Below are 14,299 nucleotides of genomic sequence, written 5' to 3'. Positions count from 1 at the left end.
TCATTTTAAAATGTACAACCCCTGGCAAAAATTATGGAATCACCGGCCTCGGATGATGTTCATTCAGTTGTTTAATTTTGTAGAAAAAAAGCAGATCACAGACATGACACAAAACTAAAGTCATTTCAAATGGCAACTTTCTGGCTTTAAGGAACACTATAAGAAATCAGGAAAAAAAATTGTGGCAGTCAGTAGCGGTTACTTTTTTAGACCAAGCAGAGGGAAAAAAAATATGGAATCACTCAATTCTGAGGAAAAAATTATGGAATCATGAAAAACAAAAGAACGCTCCAACACATCACTAGTATTTTGTTGCACCACCTCTGGCTTTTATAACAGTTTGCAGTCTCTGAGGCATGGACTTAATGAGTGACAAACAGTACTCTTCATCAATCTGGCTCCAACTTTCTCTGATTGCTGTTGCCAGATCAGCTTTGCAGGTTGGAGCCTTGTCATGGACCATTTTCTTCAACTTCCACCAAAGATTTTCAATTGGATTAAGATCCGGACTATTTGCAGGCCATGACATTGACCCTATGTGTCTTTTTGCAAGGAATGTTTTCAGTTTTTGCACTATGGCAAGATGCATTATCATCTTGAAAAATGATTTCATCATCCCCAAACATCCTTTCAATTGATGGGATAAGAAAAGTGTCCAAAATATCAACGTAAACTTGTGCATTTATTGATGATGTAATGACAGCCATCTCCCCAGTGCCTTTACCTGACATGCAGCCCCATATCATCAATGACTGTTGAAATTTACATGTTCTCTTCAGGCAGTCATCTTTATAAATCTCACTGGAACGGCACCAAACAAAAGTTCCAGCATCATCACCTTGCCCAATGCAGATTCGAGATTCATCACTGAATATGACTTTCATCCAGTCATCCACAGTCCACGATTACTTTTCCTTAGCCCATTGTAACCTTGTTTTCTTCTGTTTAGGTGTTAATGATGGCTTTCGTTTAGCTTTTCTGTATGTAAATCCCATTTCCTTTAAGTGGTTTCTTACAGTTCGGTCACAGACGTTGACTCCAGTTTCCTCCCATTCATTCCTCATTTGTTTTGTTGTGTATTTTCGATTTTTGAGACATATTGCTTTAAGTTTTCTGTCTTGACGCTTTGATGTCTTCCTTGGTCTACCAGTATGTTTGCCTTTAACAACCTTCCCATGTTGTTTGTATTTGGTCCAGAGGTTAGACACAGCTGACTGTGAACAACCAACATCTTTTGCAACATTGCGTGATGATTTACCCTCTTTTAAGAGTTTGATAATCCTCTCCTTTGTTTCAATTGACATCTCTCGTGTTGGAGCCATGATTCATGTCAGTCCACTTGGTGCAACAGCTCTTCAAGGTGTGATCACTCCTTTTTAGATGCAGACTAACGAGCAGATCTGATTTGATGCAGGTGTTAGTTTTGGGGATGAAAATTTACAGGGTGATTCCATAATTTATTCCTCAGAATTGAGTGAGTCCATATTTTTTTCCCTCTGCTTGGTCTAAAAAAGTAACTGTTACTGACTGCCACAATTTTTTTTTCTGTGTTAGTGTTTCTTAAAGCCAGAAAGTTGCCATTTGAAATTACTTTAGTTTTGTGTCATGTCTGTGATCTGCTTTTTTTCTACAAAATTAAACAACTGAATGAACTTTCTCCGAGGCTGGTGATTCCATAATTTTTGCCAGGGGTTGTATTAAGACCCTGTGGCGGGAAATGTAGTTATAGAAGAAGACAAAAATACAGCTCTGTGAGTCAAATGATTTCTAAGGATGACAGGGCGGGAAAATGGACAAAAACAGGAGCGGAGAGCAGACACAGAGACTCAAAGAAGCACAAGCTTCACACACTTGGAGAAAAACAAAAGCTGTCTAAAGGAAATAGTGAACACGACTGCCCTCTGACTCCAGTTACGCCCACAAGTCTCACTCACGCAGCCAAAGCATATGCACAGGGGCTTTCCTCTGTATCCACAGCAACCGACTAGCCAGTTACCATTCAGTTAGGAACCTGCCTTCCTTCAATCTCCTCTCACACGCACACATCCCCTTTTCTGACTAACTCTGCCCATTCTTTGTGCTCCTTCTCACACACTTACACAATCTGTTGTCAACAGAGACATAATCTCCAACGACCTCCTGCAGTGGGTACATGGCACAGCACACGCTCTACCACAAATGTTCCACAAATAACAGGTTGCTCTATTTCTCACCCTATTCTGTCTCCAAAAAAACCCCCCACGCTTCTTCTAAAAAGGGATCAGTGACAGCACTAAGTGCCAAACTTTGTCTTGAACAGTACTAATCATATCCAAACCACTGGTTCAGTTTCTGTTCCAAGCATATCTGCTGGACTGCATCCAACCAACATGGGACAGAATCACGAATTAAACTGAAACATGTTCGTCAGCATCCAGCCATGCTGAGTTTACAGTCTGACAGGACAAAAAAGAACAGAAAAAAGGAGAAGGAGTAGAGCGTTGATGGTAAGGCAGCAAGGTGAACTAAGGATGACACACAACAATGTGCACAGTGAACCTTAAAACCAAAGCAAGGCACATTTGGAGCCATGAAGAAGAATTACTCAAGTTAAACATTTTGGTTTGTTTTCCAAAAACTATATTCTCAGAAACAATGATGTACTTGAAAGCACAATATTAAAGGATTATTAACTGAGTGCAAGGTCTGTACGGGAAAATATCAGACCAAGGTGTTGACAGCACAGGCTGAGCGTTAGCAAAGTCTGTGCGAAAAACAAACAGATCTGCTATTCCAGTACAGGCCGAGCAAGCGAGGTTAATAAGTCATTTATTATATGGCCATTATGTATACATAAACACGCAAACTTAATGGTATCACCCGAATATGAAAGCTGCTGACGTTTTTGGGCTCGTAGTCAGACCTGTTCGCTTCATCTCCATGAAGAACCTGCTGACAGATGGTCGGGTCGTTAGCTGGTAAGCTTTTAATCTATGATTTTTCCCCGAGGCAGTTTAGATATGTATGGAGTATGTTCAGATCTGACTTGGTTTTTCTAATCATGTTTCTGGTTTGTAACGGATGTGATACGTGATCTGGACAGATTGTCATGGTAACTGTCTGATATGGGAAAATATCAGACCGGAAGTCATCAAATCAGAGGGTGCGTAGTGTCGTAGCCATATAATATTATGAAATAAATTGAATTCTGTTGTAGCTTGAGTAATGTGCTGTGCACAGCACAACGTTTGTCTGTTGTATCACCACTCACAACTTCATGGAGCAGAGGATGATTTTCCTAACAGAAAACAGATCAAATCTACGCTGGAATTTTCAATGTGCCTTTGAGCAAACTGTGGCTGAAATTTCACACTCTCCCCTTCCGTCCCTTCGATTTAAGACATTCTGGATTTTTACAGCGAGGGTTGGCATACACATCAATGACATTGAATGGATCATAACATTTCATTAGTCAATAAAAAAATAAATAAATAAAACTTTTCATTTAAAAAGGTATTGAGGCACTGAGCTTTTTAAGATTTAAGGCATAAAAACAATTTTCACTGACACCACTATAATTTTATTTATTAGCCTTTAAGTGGGGGACTCCTAATATGACATTGCCATTCTGATCAAAAATTTGCGCTGTCTAGAAAAATTCATCTGAAAGGAAAAATTTCCAAAGAACAGGTGGACTTGATTACTTATGGCAGCGATGGTGGAGACCGAAACAGTCTGACAGTGACATCATAGATCACATGGGGGCTTCCCCAGACTTGCATGAAGCATTATGAGAAGCACAAGGTGGCAGCCAATCAGAGTAGAGAGGAACAGTGATGAATACTGGCTCGTCTCTCTCTGGCTTCTCCTTCAACGTTGACTAAATGTCCCAAAACCATGGTGTTTATGTGTAAATCTAAGATGTTTCTCATATATTATGCAGTGCTTCAAAAACTTGTAAAATGAAAAATGCTTTTTTGTAACCAGATAACACTCTGAAGTGATTTACAAGAGATTTTACAGACATCAGCATTACGCATCACATCAAGGTAACTTCTGGTCTTTTCAAAAACGCATGCATGAGCACACGCACACAATCCTGCAGACGAGTTAAACAGAAAATAACATCTTCATTATGGAATTCCCCACAGATAAATATGTTCTCTTCATTGAAATGAGCTGTAACTTCAAAAAAGACGTTTCAAAAATAGACATTATAATGCTTAGTTTAGTGGAATGTGAGTGGCCCTATAGCTTTAACTTTCTCCAGCTGTCAAAGAAAATAGTCACATACTGTAAAACCTGTCGTTGGCGACATCTTCCTTCTTTCAAGATGATAACATTATAGAAAACCGCTGTAAATCCTGTATTTGAATATTCTGATATATTTGAATATTCTTGACATATGGACACTGTATTAGCTGTATTGTATACTGTATTAGTACATGTTGCGGTCATTTTGCTTATGAGACTGAGCCAGAGCACCAAAGTTTTCCATGGATAAAATGCTGTGATATCTCCAAGAAAACCAGGGCTGTAAAATTTGTCCACGGCAAACAATGGAATTTGGTTCTCACCATCAATGTTGAGCATCATCTTCCACATAGCAGGGCGCACAGACTGATGGAAACCAAACCACACTTCTCTCCCACCACCAAGGGGATGATCATAACCCTCAGGAGCAGAGAAGAAGGAACGACCCACTGGAGTGTACCTAAAAGTCAAAGAGGAATCAGATTACAAAAAATGAAGACAAACAATATAAAAGAACATTAGCAGTGTTACTCAAAAGCAATTAAAACGTGTGGCAAGTAGGAAAGAAAATGTACACTGAGTTGAAATGTGATTGTAGGTGCTTTTACAGTGTTACACTGAATAGGTTTTAATTATGGTCTCATACTATATCACAGAGCAGGCCCACCTAAAGACCAGGATTCAATTCCAGGTGTGATAGTGGGGCAGATATGTGAAAAAGATGTTCACTTCTGGCAGAGAATGTGAGCTTTTGAATACAGGGGTATTTTCAAATGCTGAATTCAAAAATTGCCAGATCCAAGAGGTTTAATCATTGGGTTGGCTGTCACCTTGAATTCCAATATGGCTGCTATGTTGACTCATTGATAGTCACTATCTTGGGACACAGGTTACTGAATTTTGGTACACAAGGGTTTTTTGATATGCTGAACTAATAATACAGTTATTAATATAACAATAATACATTAATTATTAATACATTACTTATTAATTCATAATACAGTTAATTTAATTCTACTCTAAATTTCACCAGTCACCAGATACCACAAGTCCTGAAAAATAAAGAACATAAGTTGAAAAATTATTGGAAAGAAGACTGTCAGGCCAATTGTTATCCAAAGCTACTATTGCAACCTGAAATAGATTCTTTAACTAGCCTTTCACATAGGAACAGCCACTTGAAAACTGAGAAAAATGACAGGTTAAGGTATGTCAGCCAGTCGTAAGTGTAAAATATCTGCCTAATTTACCTGTAAATGTAAAAGATATTCTACGCCATCAAAATACTGCTGCATATAATTTAGATTTCATCAAAACCAACAGATTAAAACCTGTTTTACATTGTTAGCATGTTTACCCAGGTGTTCTGCTTCAGTTCATTTGAACTGCTCTCCCTGGAGAGCCTGCATGTTACCTGGATTAGTGGACCAATACTCTAACCACTGAGCTATCCTGATTCCTACTGACAAACTGTCCTATTGACATTCAAAGGTGATGATGGGTCAAAGATTGGAGAATGCAATCTAATGAACCAATATCATCGGCGGCCATCTTTAATTGTCATTTTACTTCCGGATCCCTTGGCAAAGTGCTTGGATACGGCAAAATATGAAATCAGCATACTTCAGGAGATTCTGTATGCAAATTTACATACTTTCTGCCAGATGTGAACATCTCGGCAATTTTTGTTACATATCTGCCCCACTGTGACCACTTGAAGCTACCTGTCTGTATCTTTCCACAACACACTCCATTTGCTTTGTCTCAGTGCACCCAGCTAGAAAAGGGCCCTAAATTACGATGGACAGGTGTCCCATCCAGGGTGAGCTGTTGACCTTCATGCACTTCACGAAGGGCCACGGGTCCTAGAAAGGATGGACTCCCTTTCATCAGTCTGCACAGAAGGTGCGTTAATAATAGCACAGGACACATGGAGCTCTACAAGTTCCAGACTGACAATCTGTTATAAAACTAAAGCATTAGCCAAAGGGACCTATGAACAAAGCCGAATGAAAGGTGTCAAAATCCTCATTTCTGAATATTGCTTTGGAAAAAAAAAGACTTTCATTAAAACACTCTGAACTTGTGGTACTTTAATAAAACGTTTTGCATCTGTGCTCTTACTGGGGCTTATGAAAGTGAAAGATGATATGAAGTGAAGTAGATCATCGTGTGATATCCCACATACTGCCATACTTAATTCCTTTGGGACTGATATTTTACTGGTGTGACAAAACACAGTATTTACTTTGAGGATCACAGAAATAATTTTCAAGATGCTTTTGGTAACTACAGAGGAAGCTAAACAAGCAGCTAAGCTTATATCTACTCAGGTGAGCTGATGTCTAATTCAGTGAAGTGTTGATGGCTCCCCTCGCTTTTACCTTTCAAGCATGGCCACGTAATTCTTGATGACAGCCTGCTCTATCAAATTTTCACATGCTTTCTCTTTCTTAATAATAACAGTTCAATTGAACTGTAAACGATAATTAACAATAAGTGCCATAATTCTAACATGTTTTCCCTATTTTAAAGCTCACAGTCTCCACTACAAACTAAATGATTAATTTATTATTTTCAATATAAATATTGCATGCCAGAGAGCTAAATTATAAATGTCAACAACCAAACAGTACTGGGCATAACTGTTTACAGACTGCCGATGGTATTCATTTAATCTATTTTATGCATGCAATTTTACCCCAGCAACAATCTGTGGTTTAAACCCTACCAGCCGCCTCATTTTGGCTCGTCAGTATCTCACAAATGAAAAGTGACATTTCCCATTGATGGGATATACTCGTATACAGGCTTAGAAGGGGTTAATACCATACAGTGTTCCATTTTTTCACATTATTTCTTGGCAATTTTTTAATGTGGCACAGCAGTCTTTTGAATTCACTGAAGTTTAAAAAAAACAAATGATGAGTTGAACAATTGCAATTGACAACAGCAGTTCCTACAGCTCTCCATCTCATCTTCTACAACAGGGGCAGCAGCTGTCACTACAATCAGCTGCTGATGACAAACTAAGTTTCTGCTTACTTCTTGGGAAAGTGCAGCCTTAAACTAAATGTCAACCAATATGTTCACTATTAGTCACAGTTCCAAGAGCTTTTACTAAGCTCACCTAGTGTAACTGCCAACAGGTGTCTCACACTACTTTGATGACACACTGACATCATGGACTGAGCTCTTACAACTCTGAAGTTTTAGAAATGGAAGGGTGGACAAAGCAGATGTTTGAAGGCAGATTTCACTTTTCACTTTTATTACTTAAGGAAAGAAAAACAACACAAAGTAACCACAAAAGTGGGTCTTTTCAACTTTTTTGTTTACTGTTGACTTGCTCTCAACAGTGAGTATGAACTGCATTTTAAGAGCTGAACAAGCTGCTTATGACATCTGCAGGGTCGAGATAACAACCAGAAATTAATGAGGACTCATGAAACAAAGTACCGGTAACTTATTCTGGCTTCTCCCGTTTGACACCATATTCCCTTCCTGACCTACCTTAGGTGTATAAGAACAGCACACAGGTAGATTGAACTGAGCACCTTCCTGTTGGGAGGTATGAATGCTAACGCATTGCAAAAGGCCTGAATGTGCTTCGATTCAGATGTTCTGGATCTGCTTGGGTTATTCCCAATAATTTGTTTCCTAGTTTGTGAGCTGGCATACAGTTGAGAGAAGGGTGGGGGCTGAGGAGAAAAAGAAAAAAGCCATCAAAAATAGATCTACTAATAACTCACTTCATGGAGGGCAGGTGTCGAAGCACCACATCCACTGCATGCACAGGGTTGGTACTGATGGGTTTGTCCAGTTCCAGGGGCTCCGGCATGCTGCGACCTGTCAGTACTTCGTGAAGCATGTGCCAGCTGACTAGAGACACAAACTTGATGGAAACTTTGAAAGGACGGTCCTTCCCTCCTTCACCTGGGAGAGTGACATCCAGGTCCACCTGTATGAAAGAAAAAGGAAAAACTGGTCGAGCTTGTGTGACTGTGAGTGTGTACAATATGTGCAATTAGATCCCACAGGTGGTGTGAACTCAGGCAGTACTGAAGAGTACTGTATTTTCTGAATGATATGTTGTATTATATAAGGGCTGAGTAGATCCTTGTCATTTGATTGGTGCTTTGTATGTTACGTGACATGGATTATTCATCCCATTTGCATTGTGTTGCATTTAGCGTGCAAACATGGTTCCATACGTTGTGTACCATTGCATGTTGCAAACCCCGCCCACGCCCACAGTAGTGGGGGCGGCATTTAACATGGCAGAGTTTGTTTTACTGACAGACAACAATGTGAATGAGCTAACTGTTCTAACTGTTCTAACACACACACACACACACACAACAAATCCACGATGCCGTGAGCCATCTGGAGGCAAGAAGAGCTGTTAAGAGAATGAAGTTAGAGTGAAAAGCTGGACAAATTTTTGACGTGATTTTTCGCTGGAGTGAAGAAGTACACAAAGTCTTTTTTGGGGTGGGGGGGGGAGTACACGAAGTCAGTGCATGGCATCATGGACTACACTGTCAGAATTATTTTTGGACTCCTATTAAAGGGCTCCTTCACACATAGTGCAAATTTGGTAGAATTACGGCGAAACAGCATGAGCAGTTTCAATTAGCGCACACGTGTTGTGGGGGGAGCCGACACTCTGGCACGTCACGTGTACTCTGCAACGCCATACTCGTGGGGCACTTAGATAAATTTCACATCCAGCTCGACAATGATTGTCTGCTGACTGTTTTCGTGAGGACAGTACGAATGGCCACACATTTTCTAAGTGCCAAATGAGCGGTGTTAGATGTCTGTGTGTTAGCTGGAATTTGGCCGACACCTGCCGTGGGCAGGTTCGATGGGCTTGCACAGCACACACTCTGTCTTTCAGCCGCTGGTGTGCGCAAATAATTGTAGCAACAGGTGTACGAGGCGTTAAAGGCAGCTACGAATTTGCATGTTTTGCATACGATTCCTGCTTTATGTGCACTTCGACCAAATTCGCACTAAGTGTGAAGGGGCCCTAAACTTCATGCTTGACTGTTGACGTCAAAGCACCAGTGACTCACAACAAAATGTAAGTCCCTTTTCTGTTGTTTATAAATTAATATAACATCAAATGACAAAACAAGTAATGAATGTATTTACATTCTTTCATGGGAAAATATTTTATTAAACGATTAATAAAATATTTGTTTCGTGAATGCGTGTGATGTTCGCCTCACTGAATGGAACATTCCAGCTTTCACCTCATGAAATATTCGTACCACTGAACTAAAAAATTCATTATTTGTATACTGTAGTATTAGTCGCATCTGTCTAAAAAATACGTCAAAGAGGAAAAACGTGTACAAGTCACATTAATTACTGAAACATGGTGCTACTGCTTCATATAATAAAATGAAAATTTAATAAAAAATAAAGTTAACCTGCTCTATTTATTTATTTATAATGGAAGCACGAGGCAAGTACAAGCTAATGGGACAACTAATGTTATTGCACAAGGTACAAAGAACGCAACAGTAAGCTGCTTCTTGTGGCCCCTGAACAGATGAAAACATCAAGAAGGAGCTACTCATGTGGACCTTTACCTCATTAAATGTAAATAAACGTTGGAAATGATTGGACATTTTTAAATCATAGTAAGTTCTCCTTACTTTAGCTTATCCCAGTGTTCCCCTAGAATTTTTTTCCAGGCCTAGTGGCTCTCTCTCTCACACACACACACACACACACACACACACACACACACACACACACACACACACACACACACACACACACACACACACACACACACGAGAGGCACTCAAACACAAAAGTGAGAGTTAACTGATATGTACATTATTCAGGAAATCCTACTATAGACCAGCAAAACTTCACTGGTTATGATAACCTCTGTATTTCATAGAAAAATATATTTGTATATTTCTGTGAAATGCAGGAGTGTTTTTTCACACTTTTACCAATAAGTGGGTGTACCACATAGGAGGAAAAAACCCTAACGTCTAGATTTAGTGAGCCAGTTTATATGCACACTAAAAACCCGATCATTACCTGATTAGTGAAGTTATCCGATTATTCAAGTGGTCATTTAAACAGCAAAATGTGATATGCTTTACCGGAAAGCGGCCATTATCTCATTATGAGAAATTGGATTAACATAACCTAGATTTCTTCCCAATAGTCAGATTTCTTCAGTACATCCATACCAGTAATTTGATTTGTTCTTATACATCTGTGCATGTGTACAAACAATTGCCACGCACATTTCTAGAGGTAAAGCGGGACGCACTATTTAAATGCATGTATAAATTATAGTGTATGGTGTTACTGTTTAACCCAGCTTTTTAATACTTTAGTTATACTGCTTAATGTGTTATATTGTATTTTGCAGATTTTCAGTTTTTCTTTGTTTTTATCCTATTCCAAATTGTCATCACAACCTACATGTTTGTTTGACAACATTAATAACCCTGAAGAGACTTAATTGTTTTCATAATGATGGCTTCCCTAACCATAACTAACCTGATTTTAAAGCTAGAACCCCAAATAGTCCCATTTATGCACAAGCATAGACACTGCCTGCACAGTGAGCACAAACAAAAGAGAACTTGTGTATTTATGTAAAAAGCTCCACCTGATTGACATGTAAGAAGGTTTTTATCTGTGCTTTATCTCTTGCCATCCTTAGAATGACAGTGTATTTGGGGGGATAAGGAGACCAAAGCATTAATATCTTTTAGTATTTTTTATTCACTGGGGGTGTGCTGCTGTTCTGTTTTTAGCTACCATCAGCTTTGTGTTTACACAGCCAGCGGACATGCACAGACTTTGAAGAAACAAGAAAAACATAAATATGTTTCTAAAACTCACCATGAGTGTGCTCTGCTGTTAGTCACTGTGTTGCCACTGTGCTGTGACACACAGCAAGATGCCGAGAACTGTTTGAAAGCACTCGCAGCTGCTACACAAAACAGCGACCTAACTGCGCGCCACATCAAGTGCTGATATATGAAAAATATGGGGACCGGAATATGCCTACATATACCAAACATCTTATACTGCTGTTTAATAATAGCATGACCCGACACAGACATCTATTTGACATATGTTGTAGGTCAAGCCAAAAAGGTAAATTAAAAAAAGACTTACAGTCCAGAAAATACAGTAATATGGAACTGCTTGTGCAATTTTGTGTGTTTTTCCATCTCACCCCTGTGGGTGCCACAGGGAGTGGGTTGGCGGTGTATAAACTTTTCTTTCCATCGTAGACTGGCCGACGATCCCCAAAAATTGTCACCTTGAAGTGTTGCACCATGGAGTCCACCACCTCCCTGCACACAATACACTTTTATTAATATTCAGACAATCATTTAATAATAATTGTTATTATAAAGAAGAAGAAAGCCAAAAAAAATTTTCCAATAAGGCTCATAAGTCGCATGCAAACATCTGGATGGGGTGAACTCTCAGAAATCTATCTCAATGCCTGATCTGGCTTCAATACAATCACTGAGGTCTTAATGTAGTTTAGCTTTTGGGACTTGATCTGCACTTTGCTGCTGTAAAATCAATTACACTGCTATTGTGAACACTGAATAAAATCTATGGTTGTTTAGTTGCAACATTGTGTCACTGTATGTTCAGTTCATGTGTCTTGTTTGAATGACAACAGCAGATGGTCACTCCTCCAAGTCTGTTCTGCTTGAGGTTTTTCCTTTAGAAATAAACGAACAAAAACCCCGCCGAGGGAGGTTTCCCTTACCACTGTTGTCAATGTGCATGCTCATGGTGTGTAAGGACTTAAACATTACTTATGTACACTCAGGGTTGAGGTGACTTATGTTATGATTTGGTGCTGCATAAACAAACTGAACTGAATATAGACTTTGTTCGGCAGTGGAAAAACATGAGGGCAGCTGAGCAACAAAATTCAATACATTTCTTTAGCAATAAAGCCAATTCAGAAAAATGATAGTTGCTGGCCTGTTGACTAATCTATGATTCAGAGGAAGCATATTCAATCGTATACGTATGTCCACCAACATACATTTATCTAACAGAAAGCTCCTGTTACCTTTTTTCCTGTCAGCTATGTTGGCTGAATTCAAATGTGAACATCTAAGATCAATTAGAAGTAAGTAAACTTCAGGATTGTAGCTAGTGAACCCATCCTACCTGTTAACTCGCCGCGGGCACTTGTCAGGCTTTATGTCTACCTCGTAGAGGTAGACATCCATCTTGGGGATCTCCACCTGGAAGCAGTTGGCCAGCAGCTTGATGGGCTTCCCCATGGTGCCATAGCCAGGCCGCCGAGGCATGGAGAACAGGGCCTGGGGCCCAACTGCTCCTGGAGGGAAGGCGAGATGAAGAAAAAGAAAGCAAAATGAAAATTCACTGGGGATCAGCCAAACTGCTTTTTCAACTCTGAGCTGGTGCACAAACACTGGACTAATGGCTCACCACATCCAGCACAGATATATCAAAAATATGGACACTGGTAGGTGTACAAACATGTTATACCAGTACTTTGATAACACTGTGATCTGGCATAGTCCACTACAGCCAGGCCCCTCTGGGCACATTTTGTCTATCTCTGAAGCAGCGTCTGTGATCTCCAATGCACCTGCACTGAACACACAAACCAGGCCAGTGCAGTCCATGGGGAGAGCCAAAGAGTGTGGCTCGGCCTGGCAGAGCTCCGCTCTGATGGGCTGGCAAAGCCCTGCTCTGAGACATCGGCTTGGAACAGAATGGTGCAGGCGCAGTGCACTGCCTTTGTACCGGCCTCAAAAACCTGTTGCTTCTCATGTGAACAGAGATATTTAAAAATAAATAAATAAATAAATAAGAGTGCTTGTACAGACTGGATTTATTTCAAGAACTAAGGTGGAAAATCCCAATTTAAAAAATAAAACCCTGTATATGTACCAATCTGGAATCAGATGGTCTCAAACCTGTCAGCCAGATAACCAAATACAAACAGCCCCATTAATTTCCGTTAGTATTTGAAGTGTCGGTCTCATAAAAACTTTCAAACACTGACAAAATAACGTTTCGCACAAAGCTGCTTGTGGGGATTTTAATTATTTTCAGCACAGCAAACCTGCTGAAGTCTGACGTCAAGTTAAGACTTCTGCATTTCAGCTGATTATTGTGTTGTGAGATCAAACAATGCCATTGAAGGGGCAATATTTTGCTGAAATAATGTACATTAGGATCACAATTCATTTTTTAAGGAAACAAAATGCATACAATCACAAAATAATGTGAATCATCAAAAACAGATACATAAATCATGTCAGTTGCATTTTAAATATAATTAGTTATCTCCAAATTTGGTTCAATGCTAGATAAATAAAAGGGAAACTGTGATGTAACATCAAAGACCGAAATGAGTAACACTGGCTGGCTTTTCAAAGGGCCTGATGACATTTTTTACATTTAGTGTCTTTCAATCAATCAACTCAACTTTTTTCTTCTATAGCGCCAAATCACAACAAACAGTTGCCCCAAGGCGCTCCATATTGTAAGGCAAGGCCATACAATAATTATGAAAAACCCCAACGGTCAAAACGACCCCCTATGAGCAAGCACTTGGCAACAGTGGGAAGGAAAAACTCCCTTTTAACAGGAAGAAACCTCCAACAGAACCAGGCTCAGGGAGGGGCAGTCTTCTGCTGAGACTGGTTGGGGCTGAGGGAAAAAAACAGGAAAAAGACATGCCGTGAAGGGGGGCAGAGATCGATCACTAATGATTAAATGCAGAGTGATGCATACGGAGCAAAAAGAGAAAGAAACAGTGCATCATGGGAACCCCCCCACAATCTACGTCTAAAGCAGCATAACCAAGGGATGGTCCAGGGTCACCCGATCCAGCCCTAACTATAAGCCTTAGCGAAAAGGAAAGTTTTAAGCCTAATCTTAAAAGTAGAGAGGGTATCTGTCTCCCTGATCTGAATTGGGAGCTGGTTCCACAGGAGAGGAGCCTGAAAGCTGAAGGCTCTGCCTCCCATTCTACTCTTACAAACCCTAGGAACTACAAGTAAGC

At 39.9% G+C, this 14,299-nt stretch overlaps 1 protein-coding gene across 4 annotated transcripts in view; it reads right to left on the bottom strand.

The window, feature by feature from the left end:
- LOC117513890 (protein argonaute-3) overlaps positions 1 to 14,299 on the bottom strand; it is a 145,392-nt gene that overhangs the window by 70,442 nt on the left and 60,651 nt on the right. For all 4 annotated transcript variants that reach the window (XR_004561745.1, XM_034174127.1, XM_034174125.1 and 1 more), the window contains exons 2-5: positions 12,427 to 12,598; positions 11,462 to 11,582; positions 7,986 to 8,194; positions 4,557 to 4,693 (exon numbers count right to left, since the gene is read on the bottom strand). Coding sequence is in view for 3 of the 4 variants with exons in the window: in XM_034174127.1 (XP_034030018.1) it covers positions 4,557 to 4,693; positions 7,986 to 8,194; positions 11,462 to 11,582; positions 12,427 to 12,598 (639 nt within the window). In the remaining variant the exon portion in view is untranslated. The remainder of the gene's footprint in view (positions 1 to 4,556; positions 4,694 to 7,985; positions 8,195 to 11,461; positions 11,583 to 12,426; positions 12,599 to 14,299) is intronic.

Source organism: Thalassophryne amazonica, chromosome 7 (assembly GCF_902500255.1).
Source record: "Thalassophryne amazonica chromosome 7, fThaAma1.1, whole genome shotgun sequence".
In the NCBI taxonomy this organism is placed as follows: domain Eukaryota; kingdom Metazoa; phylum Chordata; class Actinopteri; order Batrachoidiformes; family Batrachoididae; genus Thalassophryne; species Thalassophryne amazonica.
This window is presented reverse-complemented; position numbering and strand designations above follow the sequence as displayed.